The sequence below is a fragment of the Glandiceps talaboti genome, chromosome 17, assembly GCF_964340395.1.
Source record: "Glandiceps talaboti chromosome 17, keGlaTala1.1, whole genome shotgun sequence".
NCBI classification, from domain to species: domain Eukaryota; kingdom Metazoa; phylum Hemichordata; class Enteropneusta; family Spengelidae; genus Glandiceps; species Glandiceps talaboti.
The window spans coordinates 215,000-242,500 of NC_135565.1; the positions used below are offsets into that span (position 1 = coordinate 215,000).

At 38.0% G+C, this 27,501-nt stretch overlaps 1 protein-coding gene across 1 annotated transcript in view; it reads right to left on the reverse strand.

Annotated features, from left to right (window-relative positions):
* LOC144447950 (acyl-CoA synthetase short-chain family member 3, mitochondrial-like) overlaps positions 1-27,501 on the reverse strand; it is a 207,921-nt gene that overhangs the window by 47,240 nt on the left and 133,180 nt on the right. Inside the window, exons 14-15 of the mRNA XM_078138072.1 lie at positions 24,628-24,727; positions 970-1,145 (exon numbers count right to left, since the gene is read on the reverse strand). Of these exons, the coding sequence (XP_077994198.1) occupies positions 970-1,145; positions 24,628-24,727 (276 nt within the window). The remainder of the gene's footprint in view (positions 1-969; positions 1,146-24,627; positions 24,728-27,501) is intronic.

Sequence of the window (27,501 nt, forward strand, 5' to 3'; positions counted from 1 at the left end):
TAAGACTCTAGTACCGTCTCTTTCTAAGACTCTAGTACCCTGTCTCTTTCTAAGACTCTAGTACCCTGTCTCTTTCTAAGACTCTAGTACCCTGCCTCTTTCTAATGACTCTAGTACCCTGTCTCTTTCTAAGACTCTAGTACCCTGTCTCTTTCTAATGACTCTAGTACCCTGTCTCTGTCTAAGACTCTAGTACCCTGTCTCTGTCTAATGACTCTAGTACCCTGTCTCTGTCTAAGACTCTAGTACCCTGTCTCTTTCTAAGACTCTAGTACCATGTCTCTTTCTAATGACTCTAGTACCCTGTCTCTTTCTAATGACTCTAGTACCCTGTCTCTTTCTAAGACTCTAGTACCCTGTCTCTTTCTAAGACTCTAGTACCCTTGTCTCTGTCTAAGACTCTAGTACCCTGTCTCTGTCTAATGACTCTAGTACGCTGTCTCTGTCTAAGACTCTAGTACCCTGTCTCTTTCTAAGACTCTAGTACCATGTCTCTTTCTAAGACTCTAGTACCCTGTCTCTGTCTAAGACTCTAGTACCCTGTCTCTGTCTAAGACTCTAGTACCCTGTCTCTGTCTAAGACTCTAGTACCCTGTCTCTGTCTAAGACTCTAGTACCCTGTCTCTTTCTAATGACTCTAGTACCCTGTCTCTTTCTAAGACTCTAGTACCCTGTCTCTGTCTAAGACTCTAGTACCCTGTCTCTTTCTAAGACTCTAGTACCCTGTCTCTGTCTAAGACTCTAGTACCCTGTCTCTTTCTAAGACTCTAGTACCCTGTCTCTGTCTAAGACTCTAGTACCCTGTCTCTGTCTAAGACTCTAGTACCCTGTCTCTGTCTAAGACTCTAGTACCCTGTCTCTGTCTAAGACTCTAGTACCCTGTCTCTTTCTAATGACTCTAGTACCCTGTCTCTTTCTAATGACTCTAGTACCCTGTCTCTTTCTAATGACTCTAGTACATTATCTCACCTTAAACGGCATACCATTAGCCATTGACATCAGAGTAGATCGGGATATCTTTCCTGATTTAGTTTTTGGTAATTTTGTCACCACAACAGCTTTCTTAAATGCAGCTACAGGTCCTATACTATCTCTAACAACTTGAATGACTTCCTCTATGATTGTCTGATGTGGCTGCTGTATGCCTGAAATAAAACATAAAATATTACTTGCATGACAACTTAGAAATGAGTTGTTACTAATGGAGCATTATTTTCAATTAGTCAGATTGATTAAAAGTTTATTTAGTGATTTGAATATATCTACTGTTCATACATTAACTAAACATTGTGCCATTTGAATATATCTACTGTTCATACATTAACTAAACATTGTGCCATTTTTGGGACCGAAATGCATTTCTGGAAAATAGTCTCCTGTTTTATTTTTAAACTGAACTATTTCCTCAAGATCGAGGTAGCTAAATGGTCCAAAATTGAACAGTTGCGGGGCAAAATGCTAGATCTAGCACTTCGCCACTTTTTGACAAAGTGCTAGATCTAGCACTTCGTCAGTTTTCGCCGAAGTGCTAGATCTAGCACTTCACCAGAAAACAACGAAGTGCGGGACTGTAAAAGTGTAAACAACGAAGCGCCTCCAACGGCTTGATATAACGTGGTCGTTCGCATCGATAAACGTCACATACATGCGTCATGTCAGTAGTCCGTGGTCGTGTGGCGCATGGTCGACTCCAAAACTTATCTTTGGCCGATTGTAACAACGACACGATTTATCTGAAGTTTGTTAAATGTTTGCCGAGTAAAACGGCCGGTTGAAAGTTCACGTTGCCGTACGTACGGTTGTGTCCCGGGGGTTGTGTGTTCTGTTACAAACATGCCTTGTCAATACCTCGCGGTGGATGAACTTGCGCGATCACAGAAACAAGTGTTATTATTTTACCCCTTTCACATACAATTGGCTAAAACACGTCAATGATATTATCGACATTGTATTGTATTCTGATAGAAACATTCTGATATCATACATATCTCGGGAGTGCCTGTGGGTGGTACTGTACTTCAGATCTTCAATCTACTCTGTAAACAAGGACTAGCCACTCAGTATTTCTTGTACCATGTCTATTTTAGAGCGGGAAAGATATATCAATCATAACGTCTTGAAATAAATTTGAAAATCACTGAAATCTTTATCCAGTATCCATCTTTCAGTATAATCACCTGTGTGCTTATTTTCATTCTAATCTATGAAGTAGTAGAACAAGAATATTGTGCAAAATCATGTCATAACACGAGATTTACACGAGGTAGAGCGCGCCTCTGGGGACACATTTATTCTTAGACTATAAAATCTTTAAAATTTCTCCAAACTGTTTGAACGGATAGTTTTATTTTGTTGATCTCTCTGAAATGACAAAATCAATATGGGGGTCATTGTGTTTGTTTTTAAACAAACCGACACCCCTTTCTTTCCCCGGATCCTGGATTTGGCAGCCATGCTGGATTCTAAAAAGATGAGTTTGACAATATGCACTTTATGTTCGCAATTTTTCTCGTATAAACCATTTCCTATCGCTATCGTATTTCTTACTTTTGTTAATGATATGCAATCCAGTTCATGAAGTGACGTTTATTACTGCTCTACGATCCTCGGCGTCACACTACGCTAATTGTAGCATTATGAAGTCACTTCCTCTGGACCGAACCAAACTATAACCGATGGCTATTATTATTATTATTATTATTATTATTATTATTATTATTATTATTATTATTATTATTATTATTTCCCACATTGGATATAATTTCTGAGCGAACAGGAATTACATAAGGGACGATATTGAAGTTGGTGATTGTCTAGGAATGCAAAAAAATTCCGATAAACAGTAATGTCGTGATGATTTACTTGAGATCTGGCGAAGTCATGGATTATTTATTGTCGTTGTTTTCAGTCAAGAAGTTGGCAGTACCAAGTATATTGAATTTACAAAACAGTAGTAACGGGTTATCTATAGATTTCTATCAAAATATTAACAGCAATGAAGGGCTGAAATTAAAATTGTTCACACGAATATGTTTTCGCACTTATGTTTTCGATAGCAATATTTTTTGTCATCTATTAACGATCTGATAATACTGAAAGAAGTGAATCTATTCAATAGAAATATAGTGAACGTGATATAAACTTACACCCAGACTTTATTTTCGTGTTCAACGATCAAGAAAAATCTTCGCTCTCGACACACACTAACCCCCCCCCACACACACACCCCAAGAAATTCAGTTTTCCTTTGTATTATTTCTTTGTCATGCAATGTTACAAATGTCACTGCCATTAAATCTGCAGTATGAAGTCTGTGACGCACGCCGAACTAAATACTTCTACTTCCTGAAGTCTTCGAAGTTTCGAGTGTATGGGAGTGCGTTATTTGACATGAACAGTTGTCAAAATGGAGGTCTACGGTTGTTGATAGTGGTGTCAAGCCTTTGTCAAGTACAGAGTACGAAACGTGGTACCGAAACGACTACGTGCTATAGTTGGAGTCTGTGACGAACGCCGAACGAAATTAAAAAGTTCGTAGTTTCAACTGCGTTATTTGACGTGACAGCTGTCCAAAATGGCGGTCTGCGGTTGTTGGTAGTGGTGTCAAGCCGCTGTAAGGAGTACGAAACGTGGAAGGGAAACGACCACGTGCTGTAGTTTTCGCCGCATAGAACATCGAAAAAGTACAAAACTGAACGTTACTAAAAATTACTAAGTAGAAACTTGTTTGTGCATTGGCAAAACATACGGAAAATCAAACTCTAAGGTTGTTAAACACGGGAAGTAACATTTTACACTGAGAGTAATAACATGTCCATTACCGGTATAAGTTATAACATGACATATTTACCGATGACCTAGCACTTTGCCACACTTTGTTGAAATGCTAGATCTAGCACTTCGCCACTTTTTGACAAAGTGCTAGATCTAGCACTTCGTCAGTTTTCGCTAAAGTGCTAGATCTAGCACTTTGTCAAAAAGTGGCGAAGTGCTAGATCTAGCACTTTGCCCCGCAACCGTTCCGATTTTGAATTCTTTGTTACATGCAAGATCTGGTCTCATTTACAACAAGTCTTTGTCAAAGACATAGCCCCCAAAAAGGATTTGTTGTAGAAGGAAAGAATGGATTTTTGTTGGTACTACTGAAAGGTGTGGTGTATGTTTGAACATGAAATAAAGTTATTGATTGAAATGTGAGAGTACTTAGTATAAAGTAATTGCTGAAATATGTGGAGTGATGTATAGAAAATGGAGGTAAGATTTGTGTGTATGTGTGTGTGTTAAAGAAAGCACTGAGGCTATATGATTGGAGTGAGTTTGATATACGTAGGTATGACTGTGTATTTGGCAAGTGATGTTGAAAGTGAGTGTGGGTTGACATATACAGTATTGACTATATATAAATTGTGACAATATACTCTGACTATTTTGGTAGGTGTGTATGGCCTGAAGTAATGTCAAGGCAAATGTAAGGGAATGATTTCGTCTAGTCTGACAATACAATGACAAGTTGTTAAGTCTGTGCAGTATTTTGCTGGCTTCCAGTTAAAAAAGGACAGCAATAATGTCATGGCTATTATGCCAATTAAAAAGATACAGCCACTCAGCATCAAAAAGGGATTATTTTTTATCTGTATGTGTAGATCCTGGACAATTTCAACTATGTCAGCATTGACTTAAAGATTGCAACACAGAAACACAAACACACCTCATAGATTTTACATGATGTCTGTATGAATCATACTATGATAATTTTATATCTGACCTTAACTCAAAGGTCATCTAAAACAAATATTGTATCTGATATTGAGCAGGCAGACAATTGAAATCACATGGCTTGTGCTTGTTGAATTACAATGTCTTTCAACAAATTTTTGTCCTGTGACTTTGAATGCAGTCAAGGCCAAAGGTCATATGGTCTCATTACAAAGGTCATTACTGATAAAATGGAGGTAGACACTTGAATGTTATCTCCATCTATTAAGGTTCAAGAGTTAATGAGTAAAATGTAAATACTTATGACAAATATGGCCGCCATTTGGTTGTTATTGTATGGGTTGTAAAACGAAGTGACATGCATATGCAGGCTATAGTATCTGACAAGCGTGCCAGCAGTCCATGCATATCAGAAATTTACATATACACCTTGACCCTGAAGGTCAAAGTCAAAGTTCAATGTGTCATTAGAAAGCTCGTCATTGATAATATGGGTGAAGACACTTAAATGAAGTCTCTATGTGTTAAAGTTCAAGAGTTATTGGGCAAAGTGTGATTATTTACAACAAATATGGCCGTCATTTCGCTGTTGTCATGAAGGTTGTGAAACCGAGTGATGTGCATATGCCCTCTATAACATCTGACATTTGTACCAGGTTTGGTTGAAATTGACACATGCATATTGGAGATACAGGTGGATACAGACGGAAGGAAGGATGGACAGACGAATGGATCGAGCCCAATGTAGAAGCCCCCGTTGGGCTGCGCCCTTTGGGAGCTAATTTAAACAAGCAGTCATCGGAGATGACTCAGTCCCTACAATGGATGTTTACAGAGAATAGCCACCAGTTATGGTAGTGTGATGTATTAGATTGTATGAAATATAGCACCAATGGCATTGTAGCACTGTATAATTGATTGAATATTTACATAGTACATTTTTTGAACGTTTACTTGTCTATTAATCCCTGTTGTTATCTTTGCAATATACCCGATCATTTGGATGTTGCTATGGGCATGGTCCTGTTGCTAGGCATGTTTACATACATTTCTTGAATGTTTATTCAATTGTCTATTAATCACTGTTGTTATCTTTGCGATATGCATGAGCATTTGACTGTTGCTATGGGCATGGTTTTGTTTCCATACATTTTTTGAATGTTTGTTCACTTTTCTAAAAATCCCTGTTGTTATCTTTGTCAAATACACAACCTTTTGGCTGTTGCTATGGGCATAGTCATTTTTTGAATGTTTGGTCACTTGTCTAAAAAATCCTGTTGTCATCATTGTGAAATATGGTCGTGGTTGTGAAGGATATTTACATAGTTTTTTTGAATGTTTACTCTATATACAATTCTTTATTTAGTTTGAGCAAGTTCTGCTCATCAGTTTAATACAGAACTAGAAAAACAAAAATCATCACGAAGAAAACATGTCGGAGAATGTACTAAATACAAATTACGTTAATATATGAACCGAACGTAGGATGCCTGCTTGTTTTAAATATCTACCTAAATTGCAAAGCTGCTTTACATTTTCCATGGATAGTAGTTGTACAAGTTTAAAGGCGGATGTTTTTTTTCAATAACATGGCTTAATAAAACGGACTTGTAATTCTCTATATAATGGAGTATAAAATGAAATTCGTCCTCGACATCATTATTACAGTGTGGACAATTTCTCATACGCCTTAATGTACCATGATAACGCCCAGTTTCTATGGTTAAATTATGGGACGAGAGACGATATTTGGAAATCAATTTCTTATACAAACTAGGTCTCGGCTTACCCAAATAATATTGCAAACGGAATGCATCATTCAAGTATTTATAAAATACACATTTTGGCGATTCATCAATTTGTGCCGCAAGGCTCTGTTGCGCATGATCAAAAATTCTTTGTTTAATAACCACAAGATACTTTTTATCCAGACACTGATTAGACCAGATACTACTGAAACCTAAAAACAGTAACTCCTGCTTAATATGAAATAACCAATTTACCTCGTTACTATTTTCTACTCTATCATACATATATTCATAAACAACCTTTCAAATACAGATATCTGTGTCAAATAATTTACACCAGTAGCTTATCATATGGTAAATTCTAGTACATTTCATTGGATACCGACCAAGCTCCTGGTACACCATAGCATTACATGTAGACTTCTTCACACCTAGTATTCGTTTACAAAAATCTAAATGAACCCTTTCAATGATATGTCCTTTCTGCATGCATGTGGGCCCATACCTCAGATGCATAGTTTAAAATACTACCAACATAACAGTCAAATAATGACATCAAAGTCTCATGGTTCAGGTACAGTGATTTGGTATTGCGAAACATAGCAAACAAAGCCTTTCTACCTTGTTCCGCTATTTGTTTTTCAGCCATGCAAAATCTGTTATTATAGTAAAGTAGAATGCCAAGGTATGTAAATCTATCAACTATTTCAAGGATTTGACCATTATAGACCCATCACTCAAAATTTCTCACCCTACCATCCTTCCTGAAAACCATGACCTTTGTTTTTTGAATATTTACACCAAGGTCCCATTCATGGGAGTAATTACAAAGATAGTCCAACTGGCTTTGTAGCCCTTCAACACTTTCAGAAAAAAGTACCAAATCTTCAGCATACATTAAAAGAAAAAGACTCAAGGATTTACAATCAAAGGGAATACAATTGTTAGTCAAGAACCCCATTTCAAAGTCATTAATATACAATGAAAATAGAATAGTAGACAATATTTCTCCTTGCATTAACCCAAGCGTACTAGTGAAACAAGTCATTGAAAATGACATAGTCCCCACTATGATTGGGTTTTAAGGAACTGGTAGTTTATGTTGTCATTTTCAAACCTGGTTAATGTTGTTTGGCCTCATATGGTTGTTTTTGATATCACTACTCTGTTCAAGCATGTCTGAGTTATGGCTTTGGACATGAAAACTGTGCCAACAAAATGGCTGCCAGGCAGCCATATTGGATCGTATCACGACAACAATGAATATGCACATATATGTCACAGAACACTGTGCTAATACCAACTTTGAATGAGATCTGTTCAAGCATGTCTGAGTTATGGCTTTGGACATGGAAAATTTGCAAACAAAATGGCTGCCAGGCAGCCATATTAGATTGTATCACGACGAAAATGGATATGCACATGTATGTCATAGAACACTGTGCTAATACCAACTTTGAATGAGATCTGTTCAAGCATGTCTGAGTTATGGCTTTGGACATGGAAAATTCGTAAACAAAATGGCTGCCAGGCAGCCATATTGGATCGTATCACGACAACAATGAATATGCACATGTATGTCATAGAACACTGTCCTAATGGCAACTTTGAATGAGATCTGTTCAAGCATGTCTGAGTTATGGCTTAGACATGGAAAATTCACAAACAAAATGGCTGCCAGGCAGCCATATCGGACCATGTCATGATGAAAATGGATATGCACATGTATGACATAGAACACTGTCCTAATACCAACTTTGAATGAGATCTGTTCAAGCATGTCTGAGTTATGGCTTTGGACATCGAAAATTCGCAAACAAAATGGCTGCCAGGCAGCCATATTGGATCCTATCACGACAACAATGAATATGCACATGTATGTCATATAACACTGTCCTAATAGCAACTTTGAATGAGATCTGTTCATGCATGTCTGAGTTATGGCTTTGGACAGGGAAAATTCGCAAACAAAATGGCTGCTAGGTGGCCATATTGGATCGTATCATAAAACAAATTGATGTGCATATGTATGCCATAGTATATTGCCCCTGTACCAAGTTTAAAAAAAATAAGTCCAGGCATCTCCAAGAAACAGCTGCGGACGGACGGACGGACGGACGGAACCCAATCTATAAGTCCCCGTCCGGGCTTCGTCCGGCGGGGACTAATTACGGCAGTGAAAAGTTTACCTAAATGACTTACTAAACTAATACCACAATAATTGGTGGGATCTTTGGCATCGCCCTTTTTAAATATGATATAATAGAGGATCTTTTCAAAAATTCTTTGGGGTTATGGTTTTTCAAATGAGCAAGCGTATCTCCTTCAGTACACAAATAATATCGCTTCCGCTTAGCTTCTAAAATTTTATATTTTTGTTTCTTTTCATTCAAAAAAGTGTGGTGCTCAGTAGTCTTACTCCTGTTGAATTAGTTGAGTGCACATTTGTATTCTCTGTAATATCGCTTTAGCTCATCATTAAACCAAGGTTTGTCAGGTACATTACGAGACAATATATTTACATCAAAGGTATGAACATTGCTATCGGGTGTTCGAGATCGGGTAGCATAGGATTTACAGAAAGGAGTGAATATCTCACTCAGCACACTAGTGAAATTATCAACGTTACTATTCATGGTAGCTTGTGAAACAATCTCAGCTTCATTGAAAGAAGTGTGAATTTTATCAAGATTCACTCGTACTGCCTCACGGCATTGTGGTGCAAGATTAGTGTTCCAATGGTACACTTCACGAACTTTCCCTGTACTGAGTTCAATGTTCTCTACTTGTGGATGCAAATAGCTGACTGCCAATTCTACATGTAGGGGCGCATGGTCAGAATATTCATTAAAGTTACACACAATATATTTACTAACAATAGGGAAAAATGCTGGTGGGGTCAACACACAGTCAATTATACACTCATTCCACGTACCCCTTTGAATGAGTCATTACTGTTGCCACCTGTATGGCTACCATTCAAAATCCGCAAACCAGTCGACTTGCATAAATTAATTAACCTAGTTCCATATTCATTAGTCCCTGTGTAAGGATTTACACGTGTAGATAAAGTTACGTCACTGTGGTATGTAAAGACATCTCTGGGGTTGACTGAATCATGCAAATTATCATATCGTATGAAATCATCGCACGTTCTAGTTCGACTATTTGTATCGCCAATAACAATAACTTTGCCAGAAGTTTGAAAAGTTGCAATTTGGTTTTCAAGCTCATAGAAAATATCATGATCATAATACCAACGTACTAGAAGTAGGAGCAGCATACAACACCCCATCAATATATAGTTTATCCTTTACCAACGCAACCTTGCGGTTCTCAGCCTTAGCTTTCTGTAGTATGGGGAGAAGAGCTCTTCTTCTGTCCTGAACCACCTTCGGGAACTGTTCGCCTATGGAGAATGTTGTACCACGTAGTTTACCGCTGGACTTTCTGGTCGTTTTGTGTTGAGTGAACCTTTAGAATTTCACAACTATGGGACGTCTTGTATTAGGCCGTGGTCTTCCAATTCTGTGTGCCCGGTCGATATTCACAGGTTCTTCAATGCCGAGGTTTCTGTGCAAAAATTCTGAATCTTGTCAGTGCAATCCTCGCCCTCCGTTTCAGGTATGTTGAAGAATAAAAGATTATCCCTCATTGATCTACATTGAAGGTCCACGACCTGTTCAGTCAAATTCGTAGTTTTTTGCACGATACCTTTCAGTGACTCCCTCAACCCGGTAACAACGGCTTCCGTCTGATTTCGATAACACTCAAAATCCGACTTACTTTCGTCAAGCATGCCACTGATAAATTCTTGACTTTTCTCAACTTCTATGACCCGTCTATCAATCGACTTAATGTCATTTTTCACTTCACTCACCGCACGGTCTATTTCGTCCAATTTATCAAGACGTTTTGAAATTTCGTCCATACGTGTCAGCAATTCTAGTGCCCAGGGGGCCAGTGCAATGGGGTTGATGCATATTAAGAGTTTCCCCAAAAGGAAACATTTTTCTATAAGATCAATCTACTTACCTGATGCATAACAATTAGGCTATATTTGCATACTCATAACCCCACTAGGCAAGAATTCTTGGTCTCGCGATAGACGAGGTCGCCCTCTCACCGATACTACCAATACTAGCCAGTTTTTATTTGCCAGCCCATCCTTAAATACAAGTGTATTTCCCAACAAGTGGGGAGGAGGGTGGGTACTGCATCAGGTAAGTAGATTGATCTTATAGAAAAATGTTTCCTTGTGGGGAAACTCTTATTCTATTGCAATCAATCAACTTACCTGATGCATAACAATTAGGCTATTAACAGAATACAAAGATATCTGTGGAGGTGGGTAGTATATAATTATAAAGACAAAAGGAACTTTCACTCACCATCTAGTTAAGTTATTTTGCTTCTTGAGCTTAGGCTCGATAAACCAATTAAAGGCAGCTTCATCCATGCCAACATCTTTCAGGTAATAGCTGATGAAAGTAGTTGGTGATGCCCAGAATGCAGCTTTCATGATGTCATCAGTGCTAACACCATTAAACAATGCCCAGGATGATGCTAACGCAATTGTATCATGTGCAGTAATCCTGTGTAACTGACGACTGGCACTGTCCTGGTTGTTATAGGCATAGAAAATAGTCCCTTTTATCCAGCGAGAGATAGAGCTTGGATGTGCTGGATTATGGGCATTAGATTTGTAAGCGAGAAACAACTGACTGTGATTACCTCTCAGTTTAGCAGTTGTCTTAATATAGCATTTTAATGCTCTGTAAGGACATAAGAACTTATCCTCAGAGTCTGATGAAAAGGCTGTGAGCTTTGGGACAAAGATAGCTGTGCCTGGGTGGTTTAAGGACTCATTCTTAGCCAGGAACTGCAGGTGAGGTATTAATCTGACCCCATTTGGTTCCCAGCGGATATGATTGGGATCAATGGATAAAGCATGCAACTCACTTCGTCTACGACCTGTCACCACTGCTAGTAGAAAAACAGTCTTCCATGTCAGGAATTTAAGAGAGCATAAGTGAATAGGTTCAAAAGGGCTGCCCCTGAGGCTGTCTAAGACCAGGGGAAGGTGCCACGGAGGGAGAAGATGCCGTTTAATAGGCCTCTGAACAAAGAAACCCTTGATAAGAGCAGAAAATGCAGGGTGACTACCTATTTTGACACCCTGTATCTCTGGTAACACTGCTGAGAGTGCTGATAAATAAGAGCTTATAGTTCTGACTTGAAGAGATCTGTCCTCAAAAAGGAAAACTAAGAAATCAGCAATCTGTCCTATACTTGGATTGCTGGGATTAACAGATTGTTTATGGCACCAACTATAAAAAGTCCTGATTTTGTTATCATAGGATTGTCTGGTGCTCTGTCTTCTAGCCCCACTTGCATATATTGCAGCTTTTTGTGAAAGGCCCTTCTCAAGCCATCGTTGCTGGATAATTTCCACGCAACCAGTTGCATTACACTTGGATCTGGATGATAAACTGTTGATTTGGGTTGAGACAGAAGATCCTCCCTCTCTGGTAATCTGAGTGGTATGTCTATTAGGAGGTCTAGTAGTTTTGGAAACCATAACCTTCTGGGCCAATTTGGTGCAATCAAGATTATGGTTGTTTCCTCTGAGCTTATCTTTTGAAGTGCTCGAGGAATTAGAGGTACTGGTGGGAAGGCATACCCGTATAGGTGCTTCCATGAAATTGATAGAGCGTCTACTGCTTCCGCTCTTGGGTCTGGGAGCGGAGCATAGAATACTGGTAGTTGAGTGTTTGCTACTGTAGCAAAAAGGTCTACGAGTGGTCTGCCCAGTCTCAAGAATACCTCCTTCACCACTGTTCTGTTCAAAGTCCACTCTGTAGGGATCATGCGGTTTATGGATAGGGCATCTGCGATCAGATTCTTTTTCCCCGGAATATGAGCTGCTCTGAGGGTTATACCCTTGCTCATGCACCAGTGACTCATTTCCCACACTAGCATGCACAGTGATGGGGAATGAGTTCCCCCTTGACGATTTATGTATGATACTACCATTGCATTGTCGGATCGTATCAGTACCCTTTGTTGTAGTATGTGGTTTATAAAGGCCTTCAGGGCATTCCACACTGCCATTAGCTCCAACCAGTTTATGTGCTTTTGTTGTTGGAATGAGGTCCACCTTCCTGATGCGATCAAGTCTCCATAGTGGGCCCCCCACCCCTGGACTGATGCGTCTGTTAACAGAGTGCTCTCTGGGGGTGGATGATATAAGGGAACTCCCTTGAAAAAGTTGTCTGGTACTACCCACCACCTGAGTGTGTCGATAAGTAATGGGTCCATTTGGATCAGTTTGTCTATCGGATGAACAATAGGACGCCATTGTGAGATGAGGTATAACTGAAGTGGTCTCATGTACAACCTGGCATGAGGGATCAGTTGAGTGCATGACGCCATCAAACCGAGTAATCAAAGAAACTCTACTGCCGGAAATTGGTTCCTTGTCAGAAAGGGTTCTATCAATGTTCTGAGACTTTGGAACCTTTCCTGTGTTGGCACTGCTATGCCTTTTACCAGATTCAGTGAAGCCCCTATGTAAATCAGGGTCTGGGAAGGTTGTAGGTCGGATTTTTCCCAGTTTGGGATCCAGCCCAACCGTACCGCTGTCTGTAGAACTATTTGACGGTCTCTCACCAATTGGTTTTGAGAAGACTGTCTTGTCAAACCAGTTGTCTAAGTACATGTGTATGTGGATACTGTGACTGTGAAGGTATTCCCCTATTACTGCTGTTACCTTGGTAAAGACTCGAGGGGATGATGCCAGGCCAAAAGGAAGGCACCTGAATTGGTAAACGGTCCCTCGGAACGCGAACCGAAGGAAGGGGCGATCTTTTACATGGATGGGGATGTGAAGGTACGCATCCTTCAAATCCAGTGAGAAGACCCAGTCGTTGACTTTTAAATTGTCATGAACTGACTGAATGGTTTCCATCTTGAAATGTTCCTTTTGTATGAAACCATTGAGAGGTCGGAGGTTGATGATCATTCTCCATCCTCCTGTCTTTTTTGGGACAAGGAAGACGGTACTGTAGAAACCTGGAGACCTCAGTGGAAAGGGAACCTGTTCTATGGCTCCTTTTTCCAACAAGGAGTTTATCTCTATTAATAGCACCTCCCTCTTTCCCACATTCCCGGGGGGTGTAGTGTAAATTGGACGATAAGTTACGGGTGGTCTGCTTGTAAACTCCAGACGGTAACCCGAGGCTATCACACTCAATACCCACTTGTTTTGGATGATTGACTGCCAGTGAGTGTAAAAGTGGGCCAACCTGCCCCCTACAGGAATGTGAGGAAGGGGGAGTGTAACCGTGAGTACTCCCTCCCCTCCTTTTTGAGAAGGGTAGTTGTCTACGTCACTGCTGGTCCTTTTTCCCACGAAAGGGCAGCCAGCGTTTAGACTGATTTGAGTTGGACTGCTTGTTCTGTCCTCGGTTGTCAGTCTTACTATTATTATAGTGAACTCGTCGAAGCTTTTGGGGTTGGTTACCCTTGGGCTTGGACAGCACTGTTTTGCGTTTGTTTGTACCAGTGTTCATGGTTAGTTCAGAAATCTCTCTCACATCACGCGCAGATTCTGCTTCTTGATGTAGAATCTGAGAAAATTGACCATTAAACAACTTATCACCACATATAGGAAGCATGACTAAGCGTTGTCTTGTAACAGGAGTGGGAAAAGACAACTGGTCTAAAAATATCTCCCGTCTAGCATGAGTAGCCAGTGCAACAGCATGGATATTTTGATCTGCAGCTGACATAATGGCGTGTGTTAAGAAATTGACACTGCCTTGTAGAGCTTGGTCAGAAATACCAGAGCCTGCTGTCATTGCTTTGTTAATAAAAGCCGTCATGATAAGAGAATGTGACAAACAGCGTAATTGTACACGAAGTGCTCTGTCTAGTGCTGTTATACCTGTCTCTGTTTTGTCTGCAACCTTCTTAGCTGAAGCATCTGATCAGACTTTATTTTAGTGTGAATCAATGGTTCCACACTGGGAGATCTAGAGAACTCATCAAAGTCTTTATCCAACAATCTGAAAACACTGTCAGTAGACTTTCTGTATCTAGGGATACGAGGTAATCGTTTCTCCATACTCTGCCATGTTTTAACCAACTCACCTTCAATAGGCAGTCTTGGAGGCAATTGTGACTTGTCCTCAACTGTATTGACATAGGAGGGACGAACAGTACTATCCTCCTTAGTAGTCTCACAGCCTAGTTCTGTGGAAATGAGGTTTAAAATATTTGTCAATTTCCCTGCAGAGCCATCACGCTCGGAAACACTGAACGATTGAAACTGACTCGCTGTCCGAAATAGACTGATCCTCAGGAGCCTCTGTATTGTGTGAGGGATCCCCATAAGGACGTCTAAAAGGTAACTCCTGCTGTGGGAGGTTTGTGGTCTCATCAAACTCATTCCCAGCATAGAGAGATACCCCATCGGGTCTATCAAAACGTTCAGCTAAACTAGGATTGACACCCATCTCGGGAACCATAGTAGGCTGAGTACCAATGTTACCATCTGTCTCATTCGAAGTAGGGACTGTGCTATTACTCTGAGCTACAGCGCCCTCACTCGACAGATTCTGAGTAAATTTTCCTAACAAATTTTCGAATTGATTTGCCATTTGTAGAGAAAATTTATCGAAACGTTCATTAAGAATAGTATCCAAGTCGCGCCTGGACAAAATCTCGGATGACTTGGCACTCTTACCTTTCGAGGTGGACGTATTTATACCGGCCCTCGACTTACTACGTGTTGTCACTGGCTTCGGCACGGGTTGTTGTGGAGTCGTGCCGACGAACGCTTCACATACCTCGTGTCCACACTTAGGGTCCATCTTTTTGTAGCATTGAGTACATAGTAGAACTTTCTTCCATGTTCGTAGAATTCTAAAAGAAAGCACACTGGAAACACGAGAACAGTAGTTCCGGTTATGTTTTGAGATATCGGAAGTTCAGACTGATAGCGTGCTACGCTAACGTACGTCAGGAAATTTTACATTACTACGCTAATAAATGTCTTTGAAACTACAAAAGAACCTCAAAGAGAAAATTTGTCCCACACAGGGACAGGAAAGAACGGAAATACCTGCAAGGGTAGCGCCGTTAAATGTTCGAAGAACTTTATCGGAGTATGAGTGTAGCGATGCATACTCAATGCTAGGTAAATAAGAACTGGCTAGTATTGGTAGTATCGTCTATCGCAAGACCAAGAATTCTTGCCTAGTGGGGTTATGAGTATGCAAATATAGCCTAATTGTTATGCATCAGGTAAGTTGATTGATTGCAATAGAATGAGACGTATTCTGCAGAGAGCCTGGTAGAAACAAATGCATGTTCATCGGCTGTTGCAGGAACTGTGGACTAACAGCAAATGACTGAGGATTGTAAGTGGGTGTCATCTGGCCTGTACTTGGTTGGGGTGAGAGCACACCTGTGTTCATGGACAATGGCTCATTATTGATGCATTCGCCATATTGACCGTTAGAGTTTTGTCACTCAGATCACCTTTTTTTTCGATTTAGTTCGCTTCTTCTTTGATGGGGGCTTGCTCATTCAGCTTAGTTAGTCCACAAAAATCATTAGGTTGAGACCCGAGCATGGTGACAGGTTCCATTTTCAACTAAACAGCCCAAAAACTTCCAGTAAACCGGAGCTCAGTACCACCACATGTTTGCTCTGTGACCATTGTCCTCCAACATTGCCTACCTGATGATGTTGTTATTTGACCAAAACACCAGTGTTGCAGCCAGCCTTTTGGAAGAGTGGGACATAGTGTCCCAAGACTTTCATTTTTCTGGGTCATCATAAATGTTTTGGGGACATTAATATTTATAAAAAAAACATCAATGGCGTTGTAGCACAACTGTACAGTATTTCAAAATATTTACCCACATGCTGATCCATGCTAGATATTTGCTGAATGATTATGCAGTTGCTATAGGCGTGGTTATGTTGCTAAACATATTTGCATACAATTTTAGTGTGGGTCATCTATGGATAGTCCATGGGCCAGAGGGGGTTACCGTGCACCCCCCTCCCCCCCCCCCCACACACAAACCTCCAACATAGGTATTTTTTTGTTCATTGGAGTCTACTGAATGAGACACAAAATGTTAACAGTGAACATTTTGGGATGCACTACCTGTTTGGCCTCGATTTCAAATTACATGTGCGTCACAGAATGTCGTCGAAAGGTTGAGGGTAGGGGTAACACATTGTCTTCCATACGACACATGCAAGCCCGGACTGTATTATCCAATATATATTTGGAAAGCTTAATAGAAATTTCCTTTCTAATGATATAATGTTTGCCTTACATATGCCAAGAAATAAAAAATTTGGAGGTTTTAAGTTGCCGATTTTTGAAAAATCGAAAAATTTTCTGCAAAATTACCTAAAAAAAATTCCATTCTTTCTTTAAAAAATACCGCCAATGGCGTTGTAGCACAACTGTAGTTTTTAAAAATGTTTATCCATATGCTAGTCCATGCTAACAATGTGTTCATTTGTTGAACGACTATCCAGTTCCCAATCCAACCATGTTGCTATCTTTACGATATATGCTATCATTTGGCTGTTGCTATGGGCGTGGTCATGTTGTTAGATATATTTGCATATATTTTTGTATGTTTTTGTTCACTTGTGTATGAATTCCTGATATCATCTTTGCAATATACGTGATCATTTGGCTGTTGCTATGGGCGTGGTCTTGTTGCTAGGCATATTTATATACATTTTTTGAATGTTTATTCAATTGTCTATTAATCCCCGTTATCTTTGCAATATATGTGATCATTTGGCTGTTGCTATGGGCGTGGTCTTGTTGCTAGGCACATTTGCATACATTTTTTGAATGTTTATTCATTTGTCTTTCTATTCCTGTTGTAATCTTTGCAATATACGTGATCTAACCTCATGGTTTGCAGATAGTTTCCTTGAACTCAATGTTTGTAAAATGAAAGAAATGTATTTAGGAAGAGGACGAAGACAAGACACAACTTTTGGCCCTGCTGCTGTGATAAATGGACAACAAGTAGAACAGGTGTCTATTTTTAAGTATCTTGGTACCCTTTTAGATTTGAATCTTAAATTCACAGAAAATGTTGATTACATTTTTAAGAAAGCACAGCAACGTTTGTATCTACTTCGTAAACTCAAAGATTTTGATGTCAGTAAGGATATTTTAGAATCAGTGTACCGTTCATTAATTGAGAGTGTTCTAACATTTAATATTGTGTCTTGGTATGGTAATCTTTCTGTTAAAGACACAACAAGATTGGCGAGCATTGTAAAGTTGTCAGGAAAGATCATTGCTTCTAATCTATTACAGCTTCCTGATCTTTATATTAAATCACTTCGACGAAAGTCGATTCAAATTCTTGCAGACCAAACACATCCACTTCACTCAAAGTTTAAATTTCATCCGTCAGGTCGCAGACTTGAAGTGCCTCTTGCACGTAAAAACTGTTTAAAGAAGTCTTTTATACCACGAGCTGTTGCCATTTTAAATTCAGAGTTTTAATTGTGTGTGATTAGAATCGTATTTTATAGAGTTTACATTATGTGATATTTGATTGACGTATGCTTTTGTATATATGTCTTTGTGATGCTTGTGTTTTTAGGACCTGTGATGCCAAAAGGAAATTTTCCATATGTTTTTAACAGATGGACAATAAAGATTATTATTATTATTATTATTATTATTATTATTATTATTATTATTATTTGGCTGTTGCTATGGGCGTGGTCTTGTTGCTAGGCAAATTTACATACATTTTTTGAATGTTTATTCAATTGTCTATTAATCCCTGTTGTTATCTTTGTGAAATACACGACCATTTGGCTGTTACTATGGGCGCGGTCATGGTTGCTAGGGTATTTGCATACATTTTATAAATGTTTACTCATTTGCCTACCAGATGATGTTGTTATTTGACCAAAATATACTGCCATTTGGTTGTTGCTAAGGGCGTGGTCATGGTTGCTAGGGCCAATTTTGTAAAAATGTTTTGAAGAAAATCTGCAGAATAACAATTTCAGAAACATCTCACCAAGTTTCAGACTCGGTGACCAAGTACTTTTTGAGATATAAGTTTTTGACCAAAAATGAACATTTTTACACCTAATTTGCATATCACTCATGGAATCATTGTATGCTTAATATTTCTTCATCCATACATCCTAGATGCATTCCCATTAAATTTCAGCCCAATCTGCTTAGTAGTTTTGGAATTATAGATTTTTAACCAAAAAGACACATTTTTAGCCCTAATTTGCATATCACTGATGGAATCATCATGTCATGAGCAAATCTTACTTTACACCCCCTTAAGAATGTTCCCACCAAATTTCGCACCAATCTGCCCAGTAGTTTCTGAGTTTAAGTTTTTTGACCAAAAATCACATTTTTTGACCCAAATCACACACCTGTGATGCGATTATTTTGATTTGAACAATTTCCCAACTAGACACCCAAGGTAATGGACCCACCAAATATCATGGCATTCGGTTCAGCGGTTTTTGACTTTAAGTTGTTTACACACACACACACACACACACACACACACACACACACACACACAGACAGACACTGGGCGATCCCTATAGCACTACTGAACCTCAGTATGATGTGTAGCACATAGACAAAGTGCTTTACTTCAGTGTTACAGTTTTGAAATAATCCTGACGCACTTGACTGATGGTTAAAAGTTAAATTGGTGTTGCTTGATTCAATGAGAGCAGGACGCTGAGACGGCTCGTTGCATGTACTATTCATATGCTAGTTTAGGGGCCCATTTTACCACTGCCAGCCGTGGTAAAATGAGATTTTACCACAGTTATTATCCAATCAGAATGGCACATAGTAGCATGATATAATATAATATTGGTTTTAATGGGGGAAATCATTAATAACCATCAAAATATATAATGTTAACATACTTTTTCTTATTAAGTTCATTCAACTGAATAAAAAACCCACCCCTTATGTGTATCAGATCATGTTATGTAAAAAAAAGAATGGAAAGTTTATATGTCATTTTGCGGAAAAATTATTGATTTTTCAAATCGGTGATTTAAAGTCTCCAGATATTTTTAAAATTAATTTTTGCATAATGTGCTAGATATTCAAATTAAACACATTAATTTTTTTAATGCTGCATGGTAACCCCCTCTGGCCCATGGACTATGACCCGTCACTTCCAAAATTGTGAGTCAGGTAAAAAAAATGTGTGACCCAAAAAGCCCCTCTGGCTGCAACACTGAAACACACTGCCATTTCGTTGTTGCTATGGGCGTGGTCATTGTTGCTAGGGCCAATAACACTTTTAGAAAAATAACACTTATAGTAACATCTCACCAAGTTTTAATCTCATTGACAAAGTACTACCTGAGATATAAGTTTTTGACCAAATTCACATTTTTTACACCTACTTTGCATATCACTTATGAGATCATTATATGCTTGATATTTCTTCATCTATACACCCCCAGATGCATCCCCATCAAATTTCAGTCCAATCTGCTCAGTAGCTTTGGAATTAAAGACTTTTGATGAAAAAGACACATTTTTAATTTGCATATCACTAAATGGAATTATCATATAATGAACAAATCAAGCAAATTGACGTGTGAATGTCCAAGAAATGGCGACAGACAGATGGACGGAACCCAATCTATAAGCCTCCGTTGGAGGGCTAACAACTAGTGGTGGTCTAATGTAACAGTTGGATAGAAAATGGTCTACCTGTTTTAGTACACATAGTCCGATGGGTACATGACCCTTAAGTATATAATTATATATATAGTTACCTGTTTTTAGTACACATAGTCCTATGTAATGGGTACATGACCCTTAAGTGTATATATAGACCTATTTTTAGTTCACATAGTCCCATGTAATGGGTACATGACCCTTAAGTGTATATATATAGACCTGTTTTTAGTTCACATAGTCCCATGTAATGGGTACATGACCCTTAAGTGTATATATATACCTGTTTTTAGTTCACATAGTCCCATGTAATGGGTACATGACCCTTAAGTGTATATATATACCTGTTTTTAGTTCACATAGTCCCATGTAATGGGTACATGACCCTTAAGTGTTTATATAGATCTGTTTTTAGTACACATAGTCCCATGTAATGGGTACATGACCCTTAAGTGTATATATAGACCTATTTTTAGTTCACATAGTCCCATGTAATGGGTACATGACCCTTAAGTGTTTATATAGATCTGTTTTTAGTACACATAGTCCCATGTAATGGGTACATGACCCTTAAGTGTATATATAGACCTGTTTTTAGTTCACATAGTCCCATGTAATGGGTACATGACCCTTAAGTGTATATATATACCTGTTTTTAGTACACATAGTCCCATGTAATGGGTACATGACCCTTAAGTGTTTATATACACCTGTTTTTAGTACACATAGTCCCATGTAATGGGTACATGACCCTTAAGTGTATATATAGACCTATTTTTAGTACACATAGTCCGATGGGTACATGACCCTTAAGTGTATAATTATATATATATACCTGTTTTTAGTACACATAGTCCCATGTAATGGGTACATGACCCTTAAGTGTTTATATACACCTGTTTTTAGTACACATAGTCCCATGTAATGGGTACATGACCCTTAAGTATATATATAGACCTGTTTTTAGTTCACATAGTCCCATGTAATGGGTACATGACCCTTAAGTATATAATTATATATATATACCTGTTTTTAGTACACATAGTCCCATGTAATGGGTACATGACCCTTAAGTGTATTATATATATAGACCTGTTTTTAGTACACATAGTCCCATGTAATGGGTACATGACCCTTAAGTGTATAATTATATAATACCGGTTTTTAGTTCACATAGTCCCATGTAATGGGTACATGACCCTTAAGTGTATATATATACCTGTTTTTAGTTCACATAGTCCCATGTAATGGGTACATGACCCTTAAGTGTATAATTATATATATATACCTGTTTTTAGTACACATAGTCCCATGTAATGGGTACATGACCCTTAAGTGTATATATAGACCTGTTTTTAGTACACATAGTCCCATGTAATGGGTACATGACCCTTAAGTGTATATATAGACCTGTTTTTAGTTCACATAGTCCCATGTAATGGGTACATGACCCTTAAGTGTATAATTATATATTATATATACCTGTTTTTAGTACACATAGTCCCATGTAATGGGTACATGACCCTTAAGTGTATATATAGACCTGTTTTTAGTACACATAGTCCCATGTAATGGGTACATGACCCTTAAGTGTTTATATAGACCTGTTTTTAGTTCACATAGTCCCATGTAATGGGTACATGACCCTTAAGTGTTTATATAGACCTGTTTTTAGTTCACATAGTCCCATGTAATGGGTACATGACCCTTAAGTGTATATATAGAGTCTGACCTGTTTTTAGTACACATAGTCCCATGTAATGGGTACATGACCCTTAAGTGTATATATATACCTGTTTTTAGTACACATAGTCCCACGTAATGGGTACATGACCCTTAAGTGTTTATATAGACCTGTTTTTAGTACACATAGTCCCATGTAATGGGTACATGACCCTTAAGTGTATATATATACCTGTTTTTAGTTCACATAGTCCCATGTAATGGGTACATGACCCTTAAGTGTTTATATAGACCTGTTTTTAGTACACATAGTCCCATGTAATGGGTACATGACCCTTAAGTGTATATATATACCTGTTTTTAGTTCACATAGTCCCATGTAATGGGTACATGACCCTTAAGTGTTTATATAGATCTGTTTTTAGTACACATAGTCCCATGTAATGGGTACATGACCCTTAAGTGTTTATATAGACCTGTTTTTAGTTCACATAGTCCCATGTAATGGGTACATGACCCTTAAGTGTTTATATAGACCTGTTTTTAGTTCACATAGTCCCATGTAATGGGTACATGACCCTTAAGTGTATATATATACCGGTTTTTAGTACACATAGTCCCATGTAATGGGTACATGACCCTTAAGTGTTTATATAGACCGGTTTTTAGTTCACATAGTCCCATGTAATGGGTACATGACCCTTAAGTGTTTATATAGACCTGTTTTTAGTTCACATAGTCCGATGTAATGGGTACATGACCCTTAAGTGTTTATATAGACCTGTTTTTAGTTCACATAGTCCCATGTAATGGGTACATGACCCTTAAGTGTTTATATAGACCTGTTTTTAGTACACATAGTCCCATGTAATGGGTACATGACCCTTAAGTGTATATATAGACCTGTTTTTAGTTCACATAGTCCCATGTAATGGGTACATGACCCTTAAGTGTATATATATACCTGTTTTAGTCACATAGTCCCATGTAATGGGTACATGACCCTTAAGTGTTTATATAGACCTGTTTTTAGTACACATAGTCCCATGGGTACATGACCCTTAAGTGTATATATAGACCTGTTTTTAGTTCACATAGTCCCATGTAATGGGTACATGACCCTTAAGTGTATATATATACCTGTTTTTAGTTCACATAGTCCCACGTAATGGGTACATGACCCTTAAGTGTTTATATACACCTGTTTTTAGTACACATAGTCCCATGTAATGGGTACATGACCCTTAAGTGTTTATATATACCTGTTTTTAGTTCACATAGTCCCATGTAATGGGTACATGACCCTTAAGTGTTTATATAGATCTGTTTTTAGTACACATAGTCCCATGTAATGGGTACATGGCCCTTAAGTGTTTATATAGACCTGTTTTTAGTTCACATAGTCCCATGTAATGGGTACATGACCCTTAAGTGTTTATATATTACCTGTTTTTAGTTCACATAGTCCCATGTAATGGGTACATGACCCTTAAGTGTTTATATATACCTGTTTTTAGTTCACATAGTCCCATGTAATGGGTACATGACCCTTAAGTGTATATATATACCTGTTTTTAGTTCACATAGTCCCATGTAATGGGTACATGACCCTTAAGTGTTTATATAGACCTGTTTTTAGTTCACATAGTCCCATGTAATGGGTACATGACCCTTAAGTGTATATATATACCTGTTTTTAGTACACATAGTCCCATGTAATGGGTACATGACCCTTAAGTGTATATATAGACCTGTTTTTAGTACACATAGTCCCACGTAATGGGTACATGACCCTTAAGTGTTTTATATAGACCTGTTTTTAGTTCACATAGTCCCATGTAATGGGTACATGACCCTTAAGTGTATATATAGACCTGTTTTTAGTTCACATAGTCCCATGTAATGGGTACATGACCCTTAAGTGTTTATATATACCTGTTTTTAGTTCACATAGTCCCATGTAATGGGTACATGACCCTTAAGTGTTTATATATACCTGTTTTTAGTACACATAGTCCCATGTAATGGGTACATGACCCTTAAGTGTTTATATAGACCTGTTTTTAGTTCACATAGTCCCATGTAATGGGTACATGACCCTTAAGTGTATATATATACCTGTTTTTAGTTCACATAGTCCCACGTAATGGGTACATGACCCTTAAGTGTTTATATAGACCTGTTTTTAGTTCACATAGTCCCATGTAATGGGTACATGACCCTTAAGTGTTTATATAGACCTGTTTTTAGTTCACATAGTCCCACGTAATGGGTACATGACCCTTAAGTGTTTATATAGACCTGTTTTTAGTTCACATAGTCCCATGTAATGGGTACATGACCCTTAAGTGTATATATATACCTGTTTTTAGTTCACATAGTCCCACGTAATGGGTACATGACCCTTAAGTGTATATATATACCTGTTTTTAGTTCACATAGTCCCATGTAATGGGTACATGACCCTTAAGTGTTTAATAGACCTGTTTTTAGTACACATAGTCCCATGTAATGGGTACATGACCCTTAAGTGTATATATAGACCTATTTTTAGTTCACATAGTCCCATGTAATGGGTACATGACCCTTAAGTGTTTAATAGACCTGTTTTTAGTACACATAGTCCCATGTAATGGGTACATGACCCTTAAGTGTATATATATTACCTGTTTTTAGTACACATAGTCCCATGTAATGGGTACATGACCCTTAAGTGTATATATTTACCTGTTTTTAGTACACATAGTCCCATGGGTACATGACCCTTAAGTGCATCTTTAATTCCAATAACAGCACACTCAGCTAAAGCATTATGTTCTAATATAGCCTGCAATACACATAAAATAGTTACATGTTTCATTCCTTCAATACAATCAATTTGGATACAGTTAACTCTTTAAAATTAATCACAAAATTACAACAACTAAGACACTGTGGGAATACTTTGTGTACTCAATGGATCCAATAGAGATTTACAACTCATTCCAAACAAACTTACAGAGATAAAGACAGTATTTGTTGATTACTATCAATACAATGAATGTAATATGGGCACATGAATCTCATTGATAATTAATTGGGTTTTTTATCAATGACAACTAGGCTGAGATACAAGCTATAAGACACACACATACACATACACCCACACATAGATACATACACACATACACATACATACATACACACATACATACATACATACATACATACATACATACATACATACATACACACACACACACATACATACATACATACATATATACACATACATACATACATACATACACACATACATACATACATACATACACACATACATACATACATACATACATACATACATACATATACACATACATGCATACACATAGTATTACATACATACACATACACATATACATACACACATATACACATACACACATACATACACACACATACATACATACATACATACATACATACATACATACATACATACATACATACAAATATACACACACATACATACATACATACATACATACATACATACATAAATAAATAAATAATAATGTTTATTTTCGCCAGAAAAAAAAAAAGACACAATATCTCGTACAAAGAGCTCGACATTACAAATAAATTTACAGAGCTTAATGTTATAAATTATTCAGATTAGAAAACACACACACACACACACACACACACACACACACACACACACACACACACACACACACACATGTAAGGTGAACATTTCTGGCGGGGATCACAAATAGTTCATTCGAACTAGTCTGAATGTGACCCTCAGACACAATGCGAAAAATACTTTTAAAGGTGAACGTCTGTGAAAGATGGTCGAACGGTATAAGAAGTATAACAGCTGTATATGCCGATGGGTAGATTAATTAACAGTAAATGATATCTACATAACATAACAGTGGAATAGCACTGAAAAGAGAAGTTTAGCTGGTAAGTAGCCAGTTCTTCAAGTGATACTTAAATTCATGGCGTTTATTGAGATTCTTGATAAAGTCTGGTATTGAGTTCCAGTGTTTGGTTGCAGCGTACTTGAAGCTATGATGGTTCAAAGAAAGATTAAATTTTGGAGTATAAAAATTGTCACTTGTTGCCTGTCGTGTTGAGTAACTATGAGGTAAAATGTCGAGGTAATTATCAACGCTGTGCGCAAAGCGACTACTCTTTAAATCAAAAATAAACATACAGGTACTAAATTTGCTCTGTTTATGAATATCTAAAATATTAAGTTTACGAAAAATAGGAGCAGTGTGAGCACGAAAGTGCATACATACATACATACATACATACATACATACATACATACATACATACACACACACACACATACATACATACACACACATACATACATGTAATAAATGCCGTCCGGGTAAATACACGCCGACGTAGGAGGCGTGTAATGCCCGGATGGCATTTATCTTGTACCCCGGCTAATAATTCAATGGTGTCATATTCTTCCCAGGAAGAACTTCATACACCCATTGTTTATGATTGGATTTTCGACAAGACACCCTGGCGCCAACATGACTTCCAATCGAAGCTGACACGTGTCAACAAACTAGATACCCGCCTGTGTCAACATTCAATGTCACACACGTATATCGCTATGTTGCATGACGAAAATAGCAATTACATCCCAATGTACAGTGTATTTCATACTACTATGTATTTGCTTGATATTATTATGCAGGACATTCATACTACAAACTACTCAATACAATCACATCTATTGTGACTTTTTTGTCCATTCCGTCTTCATCCCTCTCCTCGGCCCAATATTCCAAACTTGCATGAGATACAATCACATCCATCATGTGTACGCAACTAGTGATATGAAATTTAATCGCCACTGATAAAACAAAACATGGCTGCTGACATTAAAAATACAACTTTCAGCGAAATTGTTTTCTGTGTCTAGCGTAAAGAAACAGCATATTAATTTAATACATGCAAATGAAATACACCATTCAAACTTTTGAAATGTCGTGTATTACGAAGCAATAGTAGTACCGTCTACCTCTCGCAAGTTGTAGTAAAATACACCATTCAAACTACAATGCAATACCGTCCACAATTATTGTGACTTTTTTGTCCATTCCATCTTCATCCCTCTCCTCGGCCCAACTATTCCAAACTTGCATGATGAGCTAGTATTATTTTCTGTGTATTTCTGTGTATTTTTCAGTACACTTGCCGTCAGTTTCTGAACTATTATATGTCCTCAGCTGTCATAACAGCAAACCGTCGCTTTCTCCCTGCCATTATACCGTCTACCTTGCAAGTATAAGTTGTAGTATGTGTACCTTCTAAATACACTCTGAGGTAATGTTTATTATTACGAAAATAGTGTTCAACTTGTGAACGGAAGTCTTATCTGTTCAGTCACAGTCAGGGGTCATGTTTTTGTTATGATTGTCTAATCACTCTTCCCTGGATGTCATTAATTGGATCTCATACACAGAAAATACACTCCCGCCACCGACATTTGATAAATTTGCTACTCTGCTGATACACCGGTCTTCACGCTTTTCCCTGATTGGTCAATAGCCTAATTTGTAACTGTCAGTCGAAATTTAA